This window comes from Sphaeramia orbicularis, chromosome 15 (genome assembly GCF_902148855.1).
Source record: "Sphaeramia orbicularis chromosome 15, fSphaOr1.1, whole genome shotgun sequence".
NCBI classification, from domain to species: domain Eukaryota; kingdom Metazoa; phylum Chordata; class Actinopteri; order Kurtiformes; family Apogonidae; genus Sphaeramia; species Sphaeramia orbicularis.
This window is the reverse complement of record NC_043971.1, coordinates 21,700,915-21,724,958: the sequence shown is the minus strand read 5'-3', so window position 1 is coordinate 21,724,958 and position 24,044 is coordinate 21,700,915. Positions and strand designations below refer to the sequence as shown.

The window sequence follows — 24,044 nt, the reverse complement described above, 5'->3', positions numbered from 1 at the left end:
TAGAATTACTGTAAACATTGCCCACATTGTGACAACTCACACTTGCCACCTCGTTTTATAAAGACATCATCCAAAAGTGTCTTAATGTGGACAAGTAGAAACCCCCGGCACAATCAGAAGTGTTTAAGTTTCATAATAGAGGAATCCATAATAGAGGAATATAAAGCAACGCTCTCCCTATTATCAATTCTCCCCATCTGCTGTGTAGACACTTTCTATTTAAACCCAAATTAAAAACAACAAAACTCTTCCCATATGGCTCCCCGAGACTCAATCTGATCAAGTGCGATTCTGTGGTGCAAATGTGTCTATTTGAGGGTCTATGACGAGGAGAAGTTTGACAACTGCTGATCTCAGATATGGAAATGTCAAAAAAGTTTGACGTCAAAGTAGGAAACCATTAGAGAGCACTTTTAAAAGAATCACAAGCGAAGCAAACTAGAACCAAAAAATCAAATACAGGTTTATCTGAGAAAAATCCTGCTGGAGAAATGTATTGCAGCTTCTCAATATGCATTAGCTGCTGCAGGTGTATCTACTGTTGGCACAACTTATCTGAATAAGTATAACAAAATGATCACAGCAGAGATACATATTATTGATATGTATCTGACACATTTTGATATATATGGAAAATGACAGCAAAGTTTGGTTTTGGGGTCCAGATAGTGAGAATGTTTAGAAACTCAGTGATGGAGGAACAGCTCTAACAAAGCAGTCCTTCAGGTTTGCCTTATTTGGCAGTGTTAGTTACAGCCTATTTGGCTCAGAGCCTGGATCTCCAGATGTTTGCAGAACCTGAAGCTGTGAAAACTGCTTCTCAAAACCTGCCATGTAAATGATTAATATGCTTTGACTCTTGTAGGAAGTGGAATGTTCCTGTTACATTCATAGCATGAAATGTATAGCACTCAGTCATCTCCAATATGACTATTAAGATAAAATATTCCTAGATCTGAAATGTGATTTTAACGGTACAAAGTCAGAACACCCTACCTTCTCTGACAGTATCTTTACGTTTATAATATATAATGGGAATAAAACTGCGTTAGTGTGCTCAGCAGCAGCACTGATTAAAATATTGCTGTTATTTTCACATATAAACAAACAAAAAATGTATGTGTGTGTAGGTTATCAAGTCTTCTATTTTTTCTTTATTATTTTCTTCTAAGTGGTTGTCAATCTGGGTGTGGAAAATATGTGGAACTGTTAAAAAGCAACAAAAAAATTAAATACATAGACTGTAAACACATTCAAGGACATGTCACAGAGTGCATGTTGAATACATATATATGAAATCAGTAGTGTTTTTTTTTACTCTGTTCTATGTATGCATCAGTGTTCATAATACTGTTGTGCTGTGTGTGATTGCATTCAATGTCTTTCAGCTAAAACAGATTTTTACTGGAAATGTTTACAATGTCAACAGTGATAATAAAGGATTCTTAACCTCATTCTTATTCTTATTCTTATTCTTATTCTTTTTCTCATTCTTATTCTTACTCTTACTCTTATTCTTTTTCTTTTTCTTTTCTTATTCTTATTCTTATTCTTATTCTTATTCTTATTCTTATTCTTATTCTTACTCTTATTCTTATTCTTATTCTTACTCTTACTCTTATTCTTTTTCTTTTTCTTATTCTTATTCTTATTCTTATTCTTACTCTTATTCTTATTCTTATTCTTTTTCTTTTTCTTTTTCTTATTATTTTTCTTATTCTTATTCTTATTCTTATTTTTATTCTTACTCTTACTGTTACTCTTACTCTTACTCTTACTCTTATTCTTCAACAAAAATTCCAATTGTCTGCACTGGTAAGTCAATTTATCACCCACTGTATTATACATATACCTTTTTTTTTTTTTTTTTTTAGAGAGAGGACGTGTTTTAGAGCTGAAGCTAATAATTATCGGAGAATAAATCTTCAACAGTTAAAAAAAAAAAAGCATAGTAAATATAGAGGTCAAATAAGATATGTTTAATATCTAATTCGTCTAAGGTTTAGTTGCTGTTAAATGATCTGTGAAGCACTGCTAAATTGAACTTTTCTCAAATGCTCCAATGAAGGCTCTGTGCTAAACTGTGAGATGTGAATTTAATTGGTTTATTTTAAATTACTGCTAAAACATCTGTTATTGAAAAATCACAAAGACATTTTTGGGTTTTCTATGTACTGTTTTACAGCTAGAATTTACCCAATTTATAAAGAAAATTGACAAGTAGATAGCATAGCTTTGCTTTTTTTTTGTGAACAAGTTTGAAATAAATCACTCAGAAAATATGTCATTATCGGAGACAAAACAACATTTCTAGCGGTTGCGGTGGGAATTTTTGAGTTGGAAATAAACATTGCTAACATCTAAGAAAATTACTAAGATGACTTCCCTTCAAATTATTTATTTTTCAACACAATGGAGGAGCAAATATCTGAAAAGACTGGGCTGCATTTATTTTTCTCCCCTGCTACAGTGCAGAGAGATTGGTAATTTCTAAAAAAATATTGACTTTAGAAAGAGTAATAACAGTGTATGCATCTGACCTGTTTACAGTTGGTGCTGTGGAGCTGAAGGAAAGTAAATGAGAAAAAAAAGATATTGGCTCTGGATGCTCCACTGTTTTACTTTCTGAGACACATGGAGACCTGCGTATCAGTGTGTTTATTTACATCTTTATTGTATTTTGCAGGTGCAGCAGATTATTGTGCAGCGTGCTGGGATGACACTCTCAGAGGGGAGCGACTTTGCTTATTTGAGTGGCAAAAAAAGACAAAAAACAATAAACAACAAACAATGCCTGGAATCTGATTATCTTGTCAAAACTTCGGTTTGGTAAAAAATGATGCACTTAGTGATCATGAACTTTAGAAAAATTGTATTTGTTGTTTGCTTTTCTATGAAAGTGAAATTGATCGATGAAAATATTACACTGAGAAATACTTCCCTGTACTATATATAGATTTTCTATCAGTTTCTTTAACTATTCAGTACTGCTGACAAATGACATTGCTCTTTTCTTTTTTCAAAGTAAATTTTACATAAGATTTATTCTCTTTTGCGTCCTCTTGAGACCCAACAATGCATGATTGTCCTCTGTAGGGGACAAGAGGTTTAAAGCTTTACTTAAAGGAGTGATATTTTGCATTTTTAAACAGAATTATACATTTTAAAACATTTCCCTGTGGTCTACATAAACTGTAAATGCTATGCTTGGGTCTGAATTCTTCATTAATTCAACTCCACAGGTCCATCTTCAACCTTATTTTGGAGTAATGACACAAGAAAGGTCATTTTGAGTGCTGGCCCTTTAAATGCAAATGAGCCACTTCAAACCCCACCCCCTCCAGGTTGTTGACCGTGCTGCTCTGTCCCGTTCAGCCACTTGTGTTTGTTAATACAACCAACAACTGAACATTTTAAGTAATCGGCTCAAAGTTTGGACATATTTTCAGTATAAAATAAAACCGCTGCTGCTGACAAACAATTATGTCGTACTCGGAGAAATGTTCGGTGGAAGTCTTGACCATATATGTGCAAATGTTAAGACATAACTAGTTATAAAAGGTGACAAATTAAGCAGGAATTAAAACAGGTTGTAGAAATCCACTCGATCTTTGCCAAAATGAATATAAAGATAGCTTTGCAACACCTGGGGGGTTCAAATTCAAACTTTTTAAACTATTAGGGTCCAAATACACAATAAATGGACAAATAAAAGTGGGTTTAGCAAAATACGACCCCTTTAAAAAATAGCAAGTAAATAAAATAAATAAATATGCTGTCCACTGCAGAGGACATTCCATTAAAAAGAAAGAAAAAAGAAGTTGCATTATGCTGTTTCTAATCAAGACAATTATTTAATGTAAAAAAGCCCAAACTTTTACTTTCCTGGGTCTCAGGAGGATATTGCCAAACACTACAAACCACTTTCCATTTTGCAGTTATTAAGATTAAACAGTGCTTTATTAAAACAAAGCTGGTACTTTTCACTCTGCGTCGGAGCACAAATGCAGCAAACCACAAAACAAATGACTATTGCAGTTTTAAGCTACAGTTTGTTAGAGATGCTAAGAGTGTGTTCTTATTTTAGCTCAAGTTGCTTAGACACAGAGAAATTGTTCCTTTTTTTTTTTTTTTTCCCCTTTTGTTCATATAAGGGATATTTATGCCTCAGGTTTCCAGCCCCTTGGTGTAACTTAAGCAGCAGAGACTCAGGTGTGGCAGCTGTCTCTGCCTCTGAGCCTTTCTGCAGGAGCCTCCAGTGCTCACACGCTCTGCATTTGGATCACAACAAACCAGTGCAACTGGCAACACAGAGGACACAGTTCCCCACTTGTCAACAGCATTGTCATTCTACTAATTGTTACATTGAGCACTCTCATTTGGTTTGAACCAACATGGCTGACAGATGGTGCATTACCCCCTCAATGGGTCCTGAGAGTGGCTGCCATTGTATAATAGAACCATCTGAAATAAACTTGATCATCATACCGTGGAGTCATCCTGTGGCGCTCTGATTAAAATGACTTAGTGTAGATGAAATTTTTAAAAATGCTGATATTAAACGCTTGGTTTGTGAAAGTCAGAGAAAGAGAAGAGAGCACAGTTGTCCCAGTTGTATCTTTGCTGTTCAAAAATAGACCAGTTGCCCTCAAATACCATGATAGAGGACAGACCATGCACAATTCACATGCTATTTCAAAGTAAAAATAACAACCTCATATACGCTGGTGTTGGGGTTGGTTTACCCACAGCTGCTCCCTATGTATCCTATGCATTATGTAAAGCAAAAACATGAAGCACAAAACATTTCCAGTCGCTGCTCCCATAAACGCAACATCACATTAGATTTAACCCAGTTATCTAAATCTGACCTTATTTTTTGACAGAATAGTAAATAGGTGTCGCACAGAGGGAGCCGATAACTCCTCATTGTAAAGTAAAAAAGAATCTTGCCTTTTTCTGAGTGAGAGCGCTTTAGATGCTTTGGTTTTATTATGTGCTACTTTGACAAGAACATTGCTGTCAAATGTTAGTAGAGCAGGTACAAAACCCACTGCACTGTGAACAAGGTGACATCAAATCACCTTAAAAAGCATCACCAACAACACCACAGTCACAACAAAGCAACGCCAGCACTGGAAAGTAAATAGAAGCTTCAAGTAATACCACACTGATGCAACAATTTTCTGCATGTTAAAGATATTTCCTTTTTTTGATTGCATTGCATCGACATTTTTAAAGCAGCCGGTCGTGTTGCTGTGTGTTCTGTCTGCTGCAGCTTCTCTGCATATTTTATCTTGCATGTCCTCATGATTTTTGAGAGTTTCCCCCCTTGCTTTGTTACATAATTCTGCAGCATTTGTAACTGATCATCCAAAGCTTCAAGCAGCGACTATTTGGCCTGTTTATATCCCCCGAAAAGCCTCTCATCAACACTCACTTTTCTAATTGTCTGCTGAAGATGTGACATGCTGCTAAATTGTTTCTTAATTAAATATTCAGCATAGTACAACAGAGACGTGGATCTGTCTTTGCCATAGTGATGTCTAGGAGTGAACGTCTGACTCATACTAGGTGACTCATACTAGGTTTAACTAAAGGTCTTTGTAAAATTACAGTGACATATGCTTCACATGTATGCCTCACATGGTAACAGGAAAAAAGAGGCACAGAATATGCTTATTGTTATAAACTGTCTCTTAGGTGCAGATGTGTCTTCTAAAAAATATCATTAAAACATCAAAAGGTTCTCAGGGGAGACCATTGTCTTCCATATTCCTATTATTATAGAATACTTTAACCCTCAAAGACCTAAACAGCATCTGCTAATATGAAATGTTTAATAATTTTTGAGCCGATCAATAACTTTAACCCATAAAGACCCAGTGCTACTTTTATGTCACTTCCCAAATTCCATTTTCTCTATATCTAACCTTTTTTAAGTGATTTATCACCATTTATTTAAAATATTATCCTCTGTAAATTGTGTTTTATCAGTATGACTCTGCTTTTTTCCAATATTTAGTTCACTGATCATGTAGATGTTCATAAAAGCTCAGATTAAAGTTGAAGGTTATTATATCAGAGACAGAAAAAAACTACAGAAAAAGGGATTTTTTCAGTAAAATATGTCATTAACTGAACATAAAACAAGTATCTTCATCCGCTTTCATTTATTAAAACTCCATGGGTTTTACTGGTGAATCAATGTTGTAAAAGATGATGGTGTCTCTGAACATCCAAATAGGTCATATCTGATGACCATGAAAAGACGAGAAACTGCCTTTAACACCAATTATTTACATGGATTGAGAGGATTAGTGGATCAACAGGTATTAAATGTTTTAGATGCGTAGATGCTTTGGGTTGGCGATGAATGTTTGGGTCTTTATGGGTTAAATAACTCAGATAAAATGCAATTTCATTGGCGTTAGACGTGACCTGTTTGGATGTTCAGAGGCTCCATAGTCAATATGGAAACATTATTTCCTACAACATTGATTCACAGATAAAACCCATATAGTTTGACAAATAGCACTTGTTATTGATACTTTTTTATGTTTAAGAAATGATATATTTTTCTGAAAAAGGCAGTTTTTTCTCAATTTTCTCTGTATTGATATATATGAGCTTTTATGAGCAGTCAGTAAAATCAAATACAGGAAAATAGTGGATTTTCAATAAAAATGCCAAATGCAGTAGAATGTTAAAGGAGTGATACTTTGCTTTGTTTAAATGGAATTATGCATTTCAAAACACTTCCCTGTGGTCTACATAAACTGTAAATGTTATCGGGTCTGAATTCTTCATTAATTCAACTCCACAGGTCCGTCTTCAACCCTATTTCTGAGTAATGACACAAGAAAGGTCGTTTTGAGCGCTGGCCCTTTAAACCCACATGCGCTCACTTCATGCCCCGCCCCCTACAGGTTGTTCACTGTTCTGCTCTGTCCCGTTCAACCAACAACTAAACATTTTAGGTAATCGGCTAGAAGTTTGGACATATTTTCAGTATGGACTACAACCGCTGCTGCTGACAAACAATTATAGCGTACTCTGAGAAATGTTTGTCAGAAGTCTTGACCTTATATATTCAAATATCATGATGTAACTAGTTATAGACGTTACAAATTAAGCAGGAATTGAAACAGGTTGTAGAAATCCACTTGATTTTTTGCATTGTAATGGCAAAATTACTTATATCCATATACAGGGTGGGGAAGCAAAATTTACAATATTTTGAGGCAGGGATTGGAAGACAGTGTATGACCAGTTAGTTTATTGAAAGTCATGAGAATTTATTTGCCACAAGAAAATGTACATAATAGAAAATGTTTTTATTCTATGTGTCCTCCTTCTTTCTCAATAACTGCCTTCACACGCTTCCTGAAACTTGCACAAGTGTTCCTCAAATATTCGGGGGACAACTTCTCCCATTCTTCTTCAATAGTATCTTCCAGACTTTCTCGTAATAGTTTTGCTCATAGTCATTCTCTTCTTTACATTATAAACAGTCTTTATGGACACTCCAACTATTTTTGAAATCTCCTTTGGTGTGACGAGTGCATTCAGCAAATCACACACTCTTTGACGTTTGCTTTCCTGATTACTCATATGGGCAAAAGTTTCTGAAAAGGTATGGATAATAGTGTTAGGTATGATTATGACATCAACATATGTTTGGTTTCAAAACAATTAACGTAGTGCCTGCTGAGAAAAAACAACTAAATGTTCATTGTAAATTTTGCTTCCCCACCCTGTATATTCATATATATTTTCATATATTTCATATATCATATAGGCTTCTAACTCTATTTCAGATATATTCATGTCACTGTGTATCATAGAGCAGTTTTGACCTCTTTTGTGTTTTGTCCAGAGTAGTAGGCCAAACCAACATTTCTCACAGGGGTCTGATCTCTAAGTTCCTGACACTAACCAAAACACTTTGGACACATCATAATTTTCTCATGGGAGACAGAAGACTACATTGTGATTTGTATTTTTGGGTTTTGGGTCTCAGTCTTTTGTCTGAGTGATATCTCTTTCTATGGAGCTCCAAATAAAGTGATTTCTTTGACACTGAATGCTTGAACTGACCCTTCTTTTTTGAAGACAAATTAGTAGAGTATTATTTTTCCATAACAGCCTAAATGAATAAGATAGCTTTGCAGCACCTGGAGGGTTCAAATTCGCACTTTTTCAACTATTAGGGTCCAAATACACAAATAAATGAACCAAAGACTAATAAAAGTGGGTTTCGCAAAATATGACCCCTTTAAGTAATAATGTAGTCAATTATGCCACAATAACTGCATAACTTTAACTGAAGCTGCATGCTTTAAGACAGGGGTGTCAAACTCATTTTGGTTCAGGGGCCATATTTAGCCCAATTTGAACTCAAGCGGGCCAGACCAGTAAAATAATGACTTAATAACCTATAAATAATGACAAATCCAAGTTTTTCTTTTTGTTTTAGTACAAAAAAATCCAATATAATATTTACATTTTACAAAAAAGATGTGAATAACCTGAAAAAACAGAAATTTCATTTGAAAACTTAGTGCAATTTTAACAGTATTATGCCTCGACTTATTATTTATACATGTACATTTACACACAATGTTACATACACATTTGGTAACAGGCAGAATATTGTTAAAATTTTGGAGTTTTGGCAAAAAAATTTGAACAATTTCTACAATATTACATCTCTCATTGTTAACACAACTACAGATCACAGTGGATCAGTAAATGCACAAAACATTTAGTAACAGGCAGAATATTGTTAAAATAGCACATTTCAGGTCATTCAACTTTGTTTTTATTTATGTATTTATTTGCGTTTTATTGTGAAAGAATAGTTTTGTAATTGTAAATTTTTTCACAGTGTTATGTTATTTTTTTCAACTATTAAGGTCCAAATACACAAATAAATGAACCAAAGACTAATAAAAATGGGTTTAGCAAAATAAAATAAAAAAAAGGTGATTCAATTAGGAAATGTCAAACGTAGAGAAAATAGGTCTTTAAGGGTTAAAAGAACATGCTCTCCAGCTCTAAATGTTTGCTGTGTTATGTGGGTAACCTCCATAGCCTCGTCCTGATTTTGCACACGCGCATGACATAAACTTTTAATTCCTCATGATGTAAAAATAAGACTTTCCTGAATATGTATGACAGTACTTGCCAGGCAATAAAACTGAGTGAATGAATCATGATTCATTAGTAAGCGCCAAGCCCAAAACAACAGAACATTTAAACTGCATGCTCACTTACATGATGGCGTTGTCCCACAGTGCACAGTATGGGTTCAGCGTTCCCTGGAAGACAGAAAGGACAAATTGTTTACTAGGTTGAGTTATGACAACAATTGATCATCATTATCGTCATCATCATTATAAATCAATTACATATTCGTCCTTGGTTGTACTGTAATTTTTTTTTTTGATAACATGCACCACGGGTCATTTATATATATAGAAAACACAAACTGCAGAGTGAAATACGCTAACAAACACACACATACAGTCTTGCCAACAGGCTCAGACTTCCATGCACTTTATCTCTGAGAAGAATAAAAAGGCCTGGATCATGAAAGGGATTGGTGCTTGTAATTATCTGACTGCACTGCACTCTCCTGACACCGAGTGCTTGCAAATTAATTATCGAGCCAATTAACCACCATTGTGTGTTGGCTAATAGGAGGTGATATGCGCTTCTGGTCATTGTAAAACACTCAGTCAACACACTAAAACTCTTTCTGCAGAGATGAGAACGGGAACTTTTCATCTTTTGTACCGAACCAAAAAGGCAAAACTGTATTCTTCTATTAACCCATGTGTGGTGGTCGGATTTTTTGTTATTCAACCAGTGTTTGTGGGTGTGGTGGGTTTTTAATTCAACATAATCAAACAAGTTTATGTTAAAATACTGAACAGATGTTTATTTCATCTCAATTACAAGCAATATAAAAAGCACATATGTTTAATTTTTGCCTTTGCTAGATCACATTTATGAATTTAAGTGCTACTCGTTTTTAGTTTGTATTTTTAGTAAAATGTAATATAATCATCATAACATTTATTTTATTTAACCCTTTCATACATGAATTATGAGAACCTTAGTCATGTTTTTTGTTTTTTTTTCCTGAGTGTTTTTATTCCTCTTAAGCCATGAAAAAAACAATGTCTTTGAAATTTTTTTAATGAACATATTTTTTATGGAGTTACAAAAATGTCCACTCAGCCGGACACCATGCGTTTAATTTTTGAAGCAAAGAAACATGTATTTAAAAAGACAACATCAGAAAGTGATATACTGCGTGAAAACTATGAAATAAAAACATTTTTAATGCAGCTAATCTGATGTTTTCTCACATTTTAACATAAAATGGATTTAGGATTAAATACATTTATACTTCTTCCTACTCCTTTTCGACCTTCAACCATGCAAAATTCAGACTCACACAAACTTGAAGATAGATTCTGTTCATTTAAATGTTATTTTGTTTTCGTCTTAACCCTTTCATGCATACTGGTCACTACAGTGGACAGGTATTCTAGAGCTGTTCTCTTGTATATTCAAGGGCTTTGTTACTTTTTTTCGTTTTTTATTTTATTTTATTTATTTTTTTGCTATTTTTTTTACACATATCTTTATTAAAGTTTTAAGACACTACATATCTTTTCTGACATGAATTGGTAACATTATGTAGATCTCTCCTGAGCATAAACCCCCAGAATCACAAGCCCTCCCCATAGTTTTCACACAGTTTATCAGTAAATACATGTTTCTGTGCGTCAAAAATTAAACGTGTGGTGTCCAGCTGAGTGGACATTTTTGTAACTTCATGAAAAATAGGTTCATAAGAATTTTTTTTTTTTTTTTTTTTTTTTTTAATGTATTTTTTAAATTTTTAAATTACTTTTATTTGATTCATTTATTTATTTTTTATTTTTCAGAAGAAAATTTTCAATCGCATTTTTTTTTTTTTCATGCCTAAAGAGGAATAAAAACACTCAGGAAAAAATTTTGATTAAGGTTCTCATAATTTGTGCATGAAAGGGTTAATTTGCTTTGTTTTGTTTCTTTGCATGTTCTAAATAAATAAATAGATAAATAAATGCTCTAATACTGTAAAAACCTTTTTGTTTACGAAAACTGTTAATTACAGTCTAATAACAACTAGCAATTAATTTACACTCAAACATGTTACTGCAGATCAGGTTTATCTAGAACAGCAAAGTTACAGTAATGGCATGAATTTTAGTGTATTATGGGATGGTGCATTAGCATCCACTGTGTTGGTTGATATGGAACTAAAACAGCAAAACCTATGAATATGCAAGAGAACAGCTGTAGAATAACTGTCCACTGTAGTGACCAGTATGCATGAAAGGGTTAAACTCAGAGATATATTGAGAATGCAACCTCATTTACAATATAGTCAAGACAGAACAAGACATTTGAAACATCCAATGGACATATCAGAAATACCGAAAAAGTAAAAGTGACAAAGACAAATTAAAAACAGAGAACTCTACTTAAAAACCGGAGCAGGACAAGATATGAGAGGAAATAATTCATTAAAAAATAATTACTCATCATTCTTCTTTTAATAAACAATGAAAACGGGTCCCACAGACCCAAACACCATACAAGGGTTAAAAAAAACCCTGCATAATCTTTATGCTGGTTTCGATGAAGATGTCAGAAAAAGTGCAGCAATTAACATAAGCAAAGGCTGGATGGTTCTGAGCCAGGAGAAAGTATGTTGAGTAAGTTCTTTGGCCCGGAACCAGAACAATCACTGTCATGAGTCGGTTCACCCATCACGAAGACGGGTCCGTTGAGGAGCAGTTTTATCTGGCAGCCAATGTTTTACCTCAGCCAATAGTTTAAAAAAAAAAAATGGAAAGGTCAAAATGCCAAAAGCTAAATGGTCTAAAGTGTGGCTGTATTTTCACTCAGTTGTGTGTAAAGGGGCGGGGGGGGGGGGGGGTGTTAGCAGTTTTAACATAACCATCTATGACATATTTATCTTTAACTTCTGGCTGGTACATATTTTCTCTCTTCTCACTTATGCATGCACACTAATACTCCAGTTACAAAAAAAAAAAAAGTCAATGTTCCAAATAAGCTGTTTACATGACCAGTGAAAATGAATATTCCTGTTTACATGCAGATGAAATTAACCCCATTACAATATTATCATTGTTTCCCACCAGTGACCTGCCTTCCACTGTGTAAACTCAGCCTTCTATGTTCATTCCGTCAGATATTTTCTGGAAACATTTTAATATTTAAGTGTAAAAGCACTTGAGGGGTAGGATTGAATACGTTTATACTTCTTCCTACTCCTTTTTGACCACGCAAAATTCAGACTTGCACGTACTTGAAGATAGATTTTGTTCATTTAAATGTTACTTTGTTTTTGTCTTATTTCACTTTGTTTTTTTCTTTTTGTTTCTGTGCATGTTTGAAATAAATAAATGAGTAAAATAAATAAATATTTTCTCATATTTACAGGTATAAACTTGTTGATTTCACACAGAAATATGGACTTTTCATTCCATCATCCAATCATTAAACCAGTGTTTTTCAACCTTGGGATCGTGACCACACGTGGGGTCGCCTGGAATTCAAATGGGATTGCCTGAAATTTCTAGTCATTGATTAAAAAAATAATAAAAATGCTAATAAAAATATTTTTTTAATTATTCAATATATATTTCATTATAATTAAAACACCACACACCAAAGTGACTGGATAGCTTTTTGTACACTATTGGCTCGTCGTATGATTCTCTTTAAGTGGAAGGAACCTCTGACACCCACCTTTGTGCAGTGGGTGCACTTGATTACGTTTTCTGTTCGTGAACAAATTAATTTGTTTTATCAACAATGGAATCCTTTTTTGGCTACTGTCCTGCTGTCTCCTATGTCCTTTGATGGAGACATTTGTTGTTAGCATATATTATATTAACTCTTAATCATCCCTGAGCATTGTAAAGAGGAGTTGATAATATTATTTATTTTGTTGTTGCTGTGGGTTTTTTATTTTGTCTTTTTTGTGTTTAATAGGTCTATAGGTTTGTTGTATAATTTTTTTTTTTTTTTTTGTATTGTGTCTGTGTGGTTCCTTATGTCTAAGTACATGTTTATGTAAATGTATAATAAAAAAAACATCACACACTTTTCGTAATAAAAAAGTTCAAAAAGTTCAAATAAAATGCAGGATATAATATCTGAGATGGCATATCTTGATTAACCTGATCATGTGACTGCCTGCATTACTATGCTTCAACCTGCCCGGACACAGTCACACTCAGAAAACCGGACCGAACAAAAAATGGAAAAATTTCTTCACCTGCTTGGCCCTGCTAAGACATCTCCAAAAGAAACTGAGAAGCAGACTCCAAAAAGGTGCATTATAGATATTATATAGCCTAAATGTCATCTAAAATTAACGTTTATTTACAACATCGTATAGCAAACTATTACATGATCAAAAAAAAGATGTCTCTGTTTTGAATGTCTGGGGTCGCCTTAAATTTGTGATATTAACCCTTTCATGCATAGTGGTCACTACAGTGGACAGCTGTTCAAAGGGGTTCTCTTATATACTTATGGATTTTGTTGTTTTAGTTCCATATCAGCCAACACAGTGGACGCTTATGTATTGTCCCATACACTGTAATTCATACCATTACTGTAAATATGCTGTTCTAGATAAATCTGATCTGCAGTAACATGTTTGACTGTAAAAAAAAAAAAAAAATGCTAATTGTTATTAAACTGTAATTAACAGATTTTTTTTTTTGCATATTATCTATATGCAGGTATTGTGAAAATGTGAGAAAACATGAAATTAGCTGCATTAAAAATGTTTTTACCTCATAGTATATCAGTAAATACATATTTCTTTGCTTCTAAAATTAAATGCATGATGTCCAGCTGAGTGGACATTTTTGTAATTCCACGAAAAATAGGTTCATTAAAAAAAATTCAATCACATAGTTTTTTTTTTTTCATGCCTATAGAGGAATAAAAACACTCAAGAAAAAAATCTTGACTGAGGTTCTCATAATTCGTGCATGAAAGGGTTAAAATGGGGTCATGGGCCAAAAAAGGTTGGGAACCACTGCATTAAACTCTACCTGAAAAGCTCTTTGTCTTTACTCCGACTTCCCATAAACACAGTCACAACCTGCAGTAAAATGTGTAAACCGCATTTTCTGAATGTGTTATATACATGGCCAAAGACGCCTAATAAAGCCAGAATAATATTAGCATATCCCTCATGTCCAGATTGGAAAAAGCACCATTCAGATATGCCGTTTACATCTGTCAAATTCAGAATAATAGTGGAATATTAATGTGCATGCCAGTGTTCTCACTGTATTAGAGGCAGTCTAACTTGTTCTCAGTCTTGATTTTATTTTGAGAAACATTCCTGAAGGTTAAAGTGGATCCTTTGAGCTATTTCACCGATAGAGAGGCTTAAAATTCCTCAATAGCTTTGCAATATTAATCCTACATACAACCCACAATGCAACGCTCTCTGTTTCATCAACCCCAGACCTTATTTCTGGAGAAGTGCTGTATATTTGAAACAGTACGCAGTAAATAATATAGTGCTGAAATCCCAGAGTCTAAACATTTTAACTCAGAATCTGTAGTTCCACCATAAATCAGAGTAAAAGATGCTTCAGTGCCACAGTTTAAAGCCAGTATTAAATCATGCTGTTCTTGGAATACACTCAATCCAGGTGTTTTATTGCTAACAGGGGGATACAAAACAATAATGACAAATGTTATGATATAAATTAATATTGCAATAATGGTTTTTAATTCATCCTTAGGATTAATTCTTTTTTCACTGCCATCTAAAATGCTTACAAATACTTATTATTACTTAAGTTTAAGCAACTTAACTTTAATTTTCTCCCCTTTTTTTAACACCACACATATATAATATAGATCTATAAATTTTATATATCAATATATTATCATTATTTTCTAAACTCTCTACCTCTAAATACTAATTCTGAACCACAAGTAACTCAGAAAACTCAGTCTTTAAGATTCAAAGACACATAAATTTGACATTTCTCATGATAATTATTACTGACTATGACAGATAATATTTCACATCAATGGGAATAGTAAGTCCTACAAGCCGTAGGTGTAATGTGTCCTAATACTTTTGTCTATATCATGTATTATATTGCAGCAGGAGAGTAGGATGTCTCTGTAGCACTGTGTTCCCACCGTAGCTCTAGTGACACACAGTACGTTACTCATGACACACCCACTCCACCAATTTATAATTAGTAACTTTTTAACACTATATTAACTCTAAGATTAACTCTGCAAACACTGACACTACAATGTAATAATTTGAGTGTAACATTTAACTCTAATCTGAGTATTTCAAAAGTCTAAAGTAACTGTAATCACTGTTACTACTTCTATTATTCCATTCATATCATTGCAGCCTTATTGCATTATTGTTATAGAAATATATTATTAACACTGTTTTGTAACCTATGTGCGCTCTTTTTACACATTTTTATTTTTTCTATAGCTCTTTTTGCATTTTTATATTTATTGTATATATAATAAAGTGTGTTGGTTGTGCTTGTTTTTACTGTATCCTATTGTTTTATGCATATTTATGGTATTTGACTAAACTGTTTCTATCTTATAATTTAATCATGCTTGCTTGTAAAGCACTTTGGTCTTCTTCATGTTGTTGTAAAGTGCTATATAAATAAACTTTGATTGATTGATTGATCGATTGATCGATTGCCAGAGAGCTGCTAAACTGCATTTTTTAGTGTTCAATGACAATAAAACAATTTTATTCTAAAATTAAAGCATGCATTAATACTTTTCAGGTTGTTATCCAAAACTGAGTTAAATTCAAACCTACTTGCTTTTTTCACTGTAATGAAAATAAATTAGTTGTAGATAAGATTAACCCTTTATATGACACATACAAATACTCTGAAATACAACATGTCAACTAAATTTTACTATGTCATTAGAGGACCTAACAAGACTTTATTACTTTCGACCAATTTTTAAAAAAAAAAGTATCATTATGTAGAAAATCAAGGTTAACAAGGTTAACCATAGTGGCAAAAAAAAAAAAAAAAGAAAAGAAAATCCAAGATGTATAAATAAAATACGCAAGAAACACATGTAAGGTTAAAGGAACCTGTATTTAGAGAACATCAGACCAACATAAGTGCTGATCCAGACACCTGTCCACATCCACATTATCCTTTTGAACATCATTTCTTACATTAGTACCATTACTTCATGGTACCTAACAAAGCAGGTACACTCACTGTTTATGCAGAGGTGGACCTTACAGACCCTGTAGACCACATTGGACCTGAGATTGTTACCTCACTGTCCTCACTGTCACTGTCTTGTAATGTGTGTGGTAATTACCAGAAATAGTCAACTGCCTGATAAAGGGTTAATGAACTTGGAGTTGAATGAAAAATGTTTCTTCTGTTTATTTCTGATCCACTAAAATGTCAGTAAAATTCTGATATATTTCCAGTGGGGCCAATGAAGAAAAAATATCTGACTGGTTTCAGGACTGTGATATATTTATTTGCCAGCACAATTAAGAAATGCTAGGTAAAAGATTATATGTGTATTTGTATGCGGGTATGAGTATTTATATGTTGTGGGCATATGTATAAACGTATGTATGTGCATTTGGATGAATGAGTGAGTGTGTGCATGAGAAAAGATATATAGATATAAATAGAGAATAGATATATAAAGATAAAAGAAGAATGAAAAAGGAAGAGGAATACATAATAATAATAATAATAATAATAATAATAATAATAATAATAATAATAATAATAATAATAATAATAATAATCACATTTTATAGAGAGGGGGTGGGATTAAATACATTGCACTTCTTCCCACCCCTTTTCAGGCATGTAAATGAAACTATAGTGCTATTCTTCTAAGATTGTTATGATTGTTAATATTTGTATTATTGTTTATGTTTGCTTGTTTGCATTTATGTTAAATTTCATTGCATGTTCAGAATAAATCACTAAATCAGTACTTACATTTGCCAAGTGGGCCAGTTCTATCTCCAGGTGGGTCTCCGTTGCCTTGGGCTCAGGTCTCACTGTCACAGCAATGACCTTGGAGTTCACAACTGTGTGGTTCCTGAGTCAAACAGAGATACACACATACTATTATTTTTAAAGTGTCATTAAGTTCATTTCTGAACTCAAAGTGGGAAAACAGTGTTTCACATTTCATATGTTATACACGAGGATGAACATTGCACTGGTTTCTAGCTTTAATACTGACTTTATTCCATATACCTGAGGTCTATTTCAAAGCTCTTTATAGCATTAACATGTACGGATTAGGTGTAAGTTCAGAGTCAGTGCGACTTATGTAGGATCTATAAGAAAAGCTGGTATTAAAACCTGATTTCGGCTGTCTGAGGCGATTCTGTGTACATATTTTGGATTTCAAGCGTATCCTCTCTGAGGGCTAATCTTATAATCTAAAATTTAGAGTGGCTGTAAATTGAATTAATTCTTAAACCAGTCAGTCAAGTATTAGTCAAAGGTATTTTCTTTGGTGCAGCTTGGTTAGAATGCTAACCCAAATATCTCAGACACTAAATGAAAGAAGGAAAAGCAGCCCATTAGAGCAATAAACGACCAAACAAGCACAGTGTGTGTGCCAGTAATGGTGTTGGAAACATACAAGCAAGACAGAAAACAGTCTGTGCAATCAAAGACTTCCCTAAACTGAATGAGATGTGTCTTTGTATCCTCCGCCCTTAAAATCAGGCATTGTAGGTCCTGTTTCAAAAACCATCTCCAGCTATTGTATAGTTGACAGAATCTTCTTTTTATTAGAAGCTGAAATCCAGGAGCACTTCCCACTAGGAAGAAAGCTGTCATCATCACAAAGGGAAGGAGAAGTGAGACTGCAGCACCCCCTTGTCCTACCGGCACCACTTAGGCAGAGAATATTTTTATCCGGCTTTTTCATATGGTTCAAGTCAGTTCTCTTGTCTCATTTTGAATTGGAAATCAATGAATTAAATTGAGAAGTTCTCTACAGTTCAAGTACGCCGAGAGATTTGAAGTGCACAAAAACAAACAAAGAAAAAACTTCTGAAGAGTAACATTTGGCAAATGCTACGCACATCCTCGAGTCTAACAACAACAGTGACCCGTTATTATGAACTGCTGTCCACATGTACACAGTGGGCTGCTGCTCCACCTGTGACAGCTGGCGAGGCCGGTCCTGGTGTGACCGCTCTGTCCTTGGGACGCCTGGTGCCAGGGACATGCTGACTGGGACCTGACACCAGGTGTTTGTTTGGTTCATCCCATTGCTTTGCTCAGGCAACAGTGCCATCCTTAATTAGCTGCACATCATGCCACAGTAAGTATATTTATTTTACCAAATTATATCAGTAAATCAACAAAACACTAATTGGTCAGAGTCAGGATAAATCGAAAAGCTGCAAACATATTCTGTTTTCTTTTTCCTATTTGAAGCTTTTGAATTTCACATCTTCAAAGTGGAGCGTCTCAGGGACACCAAAGTCAGGTACAACCTATTTATAAGATTTGATCTACTACTGTGAATAAAAGTGGACACCTCTGCAGCTCCAAAGGATTAAATCTGTCTCATATTTCCTTGTGCCAACAGACTAGAGAATACAGACAAGAAAGTATGCTGCACTTACTTTGGTGAAGGTAGCATGAGTCCAAGAGTCTTGTAAAGAACTGTTCCCAAAATGAAGACAGGAGATCCTTCCATATCTATGGAGAAAAATGAATCAATAGCAAGAAAAGTCTGGAACTTTATTTATATAAACCCTAAAACCAATGAAGCAGACCAGCTATATCAACCCAGGCTCAAATGCAGACACAAACTGTTCATACTGCGTACATTTTTGCTTTGCATTAACATGAAATATACTCATGGGTTGAGTTTTAACAGCTACATCTTAATTGGGAGTAACACTTGGCTTAAGTAAACTTACTTGTTTTCAGTGCCTTTGACATTTGTGCCAAAAACACTTACAGAAAATTCTTTTTTGGAAAAAGGGCCCTTTTTTTGCATCTCATACAGACTTAGATGAGTCAAGCGGGAAAAAGTGCTAAAGTCCTTTACAGAATCAGCCTCTTTCTCTGTCTAAATTAGAGTGGCTGGGATTAAACACGTGGCACAGATTCATAATCAATCCCTTGTTTTGTTATCTTTGATATATTCCAGATAAGACTGATTACACCAATTAGCCAAATTGTCTGGCGCTGAATTGCCATATACAGTGGCAAGTGGCAGTGTTTGAAAGGAAGCTGAAAATGCTGAGTCGATACTAATGCAGTGACTGAACAAGCACGGGCAAGCAAAGCGGCTTTGTTCAAAGGCTTGTAGCATTATTTCACTTTCCACAAACAAGGGATGGTGTCGCATGAAACATTAAGGGAATACCTTCTGTAGAAGAATGATGTGTCTATGTGTGTGTGAATCTTTCTGTACATTCTCAGACAAAGCAATCCAACTAAAATCATCCACCTTTTGCTGAGAATTCAAGATATATGTTTTCCATTTCACAGCAGTGGCCGCTGTATCTGTCATTATGTATTCACTCTGCATTAATCTTATATTTCTACTCTGCTTGGTGCAGATCATACCACGGTTTAGGGAGAATTATATTATTATGGTGCAAGAGAAAGACATGTCTTAATGGAGATTAGATTGTGTGTTCGGTTTTGACTACTGAGGAAAGATATGTTGGGCTAAATGTTATATAGCTCAGTGAAATATATTCCCCCACATACCTGCTGACTGGGAAACAAAGAGGCCCTTCGGGATGACCACTTTATCTTCAGAGTTCCTGGCCCAGTCAACCATGCCTTTACGACCTTTCATGGGGAAGTTGATGTCAGTCATCACAGATACGGCTGGAAGTCTCTGGATGCTGGCCACTGCAGAATTAAAACAACCAAAGAAGAAGAAATACTGATGATCAATACGGGTCAGAATGTTTAAAAGGAGAGGCTTCCAGAGTCACTCATGGGGAGGATGTTTCTCCATATATCAGTGTTTTTCAACCTTGGGGTCGGGACCCCACATGGGGTCACCTGGAATTCAAATGGGGTCATCTGAAATTTTTAGTAATTGATAGAAATAAAAATAAAAGCTTACTAATAAAAAATATATGGTTAGTTGAGAGAGACAATCACAATACATAAAAGACATGACAAACTGTGAAGCTGAAACTGAAGCACTGGGGTACTGTTTATCTGTCAAATGTTCATTGTGGTCAGTTTCAGATGCTGCAGCTCTTTCATAATTCATAGTTTGAGTTCTTGTTTGTTCAGTATTAATTGTCAGCCTTGTAAATCCAAGCTGAACTGACTGTACATATCCTGACCAAGGAAAATAAAATGCTCACTTTGTGCAGTAATCTACACCTGCCTTTGCTGCCTCCGTCCATAATAATATACATTATATACACTAAATGTCGTCTAAAATTAATATTTATTTGCAACACAGTATAGCAAACTTTTACATGATCAAAAGCAAATAAATTTTAGCAAAAAAATGTCTCTGTTTTGAATGTCTGGGCTCGCCAGAAATTTGTGATGTTAAAATGAAGTCACAAGTCAAAAAAGGTTGGGAACCACAGCCCTATATATTTGGCCAAAAACATCTAATAAGCTTATCATTTGATAACATATGTGTGGCATGAGAAACCACATTTAAAGCTTTTGTAATAGCTGAGTAATTGTATGTAACACTAAAATACATGAAAAAAACATTTAAAAAAAATAAAAATAAATAAAGCACAGCTTGTGTCTTCTCTATCTGTACGTCTGTTACATTATTTGCATGTTGTGTAAAAGCATTTCCTATGTTTCTGCCGATATATCTCTGTGATGACATTAAATATTTGTCTTAAACAAACTCATTAATTCAGAATTTTCAGCTTCTTTTCTTTTTCAGGATTTAACCTTTAAATGCATGTTAGACTGTATTTTTTTCAAAGCTCTAACATCCCATCATATGTTAGACAATAATAAAAATATCCTTCCTGTTCATCTGTATCTGTATCTGTACAATAACTTAATCTAAGGTATAAACTACAGGGGAATCAGGTTAGAGTTCCTCCTAAAACATGACACTAAGCCAAAATATTAACAAACTGCTCTTTTTGCCCTTCTTCTCTTTTTCTCTGTATCTTCAGCTTCATGGTTCATGTGCAAAATTAGACTATTATAGATCTGTGACTCATGCAAGAGGGTGATTCATAAGAATAAATAATGAATAGAAGCTAGACCCAGTGCTTTATAAATGTATCTGACCAGGTTTCCTCTTTGTGAGTAGAAATTAAAGTAATAGAAATAGGGATTTGATTGCCTTGCTTTTGTAAAACAGGAAATATTCTATATGCACCTCCATGGAGCTGAATTAATAATAATAATAATAATAATAATAATGATAATAATGCTCAAGAGTAACAGTTAAATCAACTGCTTTATAAATGTATCTGTCATTTGTGACCATGTTTCAATTTCATACACAGAAATTACAGGATTTAAAATAGAACAGTGATTTGATTGCCTCGCTGAACAGAGAATTTTTTTTTTTTTTTTCTATAACTCAGTTTCTCCCTCTTTCTCTCCACACATTCATGGTAATGAAATAATAATAAGAGCGCTAAAACTGTGCTTTATATATTTTATATCTATTATTTCTAACCATGAAAAATTGAATCCATGGTACAGTTCATACAATGACTTAATTTAAGTGTTGCAGATGGATGCTATTAAAGATGTCTTTCAAGAGTGATATCATTTATTATTATTTTTTTTTTTTTTTTTTTTTTTAATTAACTTTTTTTATTGGGAGTAATTTCACAGGTATGACAGTGCAATGTGACAAAAAAAGACTTCCATTCCTTCATTTTTCTTTTTGGCCCTCCTACAATCCCACCCCACCCAAAACAAGACAATCCCTAATGCAAATCCAATATTGACAAGCAATCAATACAGAATAGATACAACAAATGTCTTATTAACAAAAAATAAATAATTAAATAAATAAAATAAGTAGCTAGAATAAAACAAAACAAACAGACAAAAAACACAGAACCAAGAGAGGGACCAAAAAGGGATATCATTTATTAAACAATATTATTTTACATATAGAGATGGCAAAAATTATTGACTATATTGACCTTTTTTTGCCTCTAGAACATGATTTCATTTCATCATGTTCATGAAACACGTAGATGGTTTCTCTGAGCACAACAGATATCAGGTGAAGTGAGTCCTACTGTTTTTATCCACTTTAAACTTTAATATTTACTTAATGAGCAGGGTTGGCCTTGTACATTTTTTAGGAAACACACAGAGTCACATCTAAGACTCTTGCATCATCATCAATTTAATCATAATCACAATGATCACACAAGGAATTTGGCTTCTTCTGTGAAGGAACATTGATTGTGTGACACTGACAGTGAATTAGGCCTACAATGTAAGCCCGGACCTTGTATTTACTAAAATGCTTTAATTACAATGTACTTGAATGATTTAAGTTGTATTACATTACTATAAAATGTTAAGTTTATTCTACTAATTTGTAGACATAGTCGAAAGTAGGAAAAAGTTTAAGCTGAATGGATTTAAATCACTAAATTTTAGTCATGACCATACCTTTTTATCTCCGCATTGCATTGTGGGTATTGGGCATGTTGTTGAAAATGTGTTATTACCAAGGAGGTTATGTTTTTGCCAGCATTGGTTTGTCTGTCTGTCTGTCTGTCTATGTGCAAGATAACTCAAAAAGTTATGGATGGATTTGGATGAAAATTTCAGGAAATGTTGATACTGGCACAAGGAACAAATGATTAAATTTTGGTGGTGATCGGGGGGGGGGGGGGGGCGGCACTGATCTGCCCTGGTGGAGGTCTGTGCTCTCTGAGTGCTTTTCTAGTTTTTATGTGCAGGGGTTCAGCGGGGTTGTGGTGTTAGTGTTAATTTTGACTTAATGTGTGTACGGCAATGTTTATTGGCCTTTTTGTGTTTGTTTTTGTATTTTTCTAGAGCTGCACCATGAGTGAGAGCCATATAGGCCAACAAATGGCTTTCCTGTTCATCTCCAATTGTTTCTGTTCCGTGCAAATCTTTGTGCCTTGCTCAATTTAATGCAGTAACTTCCTGTCTGTCTTCCATCCACATAATAATACATGAAGTTGAATAATGAAGCCGAGCAATTTATACTGCAGAAAATTTTAATTTAACTCAAATTGGAATTGAGTATACTGAACTGATGATTATAAGTCTAATGATTATACAAAGCAATTGTCACTGCAACAAATTTTAAGTTAAATTAACTTGGCATTTAGTGTGTTGTACTTAAAGTAGCAATTCCATTCAAATCAAGCATTTAAGTCATTTAAGTTTAATATACTCAAGTTTTCATTACTCATTACTTACATTATTTTAAGGCAACAGGTTTCCTCCAATTTTTTAAGTAAAGTCAACTTATCCGGTCTTACAGGGTAGCTTGTTTGTTGTAGGGAAAATTACCTAAATGTAATGTAACAGCATAAAGATGACTTTGTACAGGGTGGGGAAGCAAAATTTACAATGAACACTTAGTTGTTTTTTCTCAGCAGGCACTACGTCAATTGTTTTGAAACCAAACATATATTGATGTCATAATCATACCTAACACTATTATCCATACCTTTTCAGAAACTTTTGCCCATATGAGTAATCAGGAAAGCAAATGTCAAAGAGTGTATGATTTGCTGAATGCACTCGTCACACCAAAGGAGAGTTCAAAAATAGTTGGAGTGTCCATAAAGACTGTTTATAATGTAAAGAAGAGAATGACTATGAGCAAAACTATTACGAGGAAGTCTGGAAGATACTATTAAAGAAGAATGGAAGAAGTTGTCACCCGAATATTTGAGGAACACTTGCACAAGTTTCAGGAAG

At 34.1% G+C, this 24,044-nt stretch overlaps 1 protein-coding gene across 8 annotated transcripts in view; it reads right to left on the bottom strand.

The window, feature by feature from the left end:
* The window catches only part of adgrb3 (adhesion G protein-coupled receptor B3), a 150,323-nt gene that overhangs the window by 33,966 nt on the left and 92,313 nt on the right, over window positions 1–24,044 (bottom strand). For all 8 annotated transcript variants that reach the window (XM_030155664.1, XM_030155667.1, XM_030155666.1 and 5 more), the window contains 4 exons: window positions 19,872–20,018; window positions 18,770–18,845; window positions 17,115–17,217; window positions 9,280–9,323 (listed from right to left, as the gene is read on the bottom strand). In XM_030155664.1, the coding sequence (XP_030011524.1) occupies window positions 9,280–9,323; window positions 17,115–17,217; window positions 18,770–18,845; window positions 19,872–20,018 (370 nt within the window). The remainder of the gene's footprint in view (window positions 1–9,279; window positions 9,324–17,114; window positions 17,218–18,769; window positions 18,846–19,871; window positions 20,019–24,044) is intronic.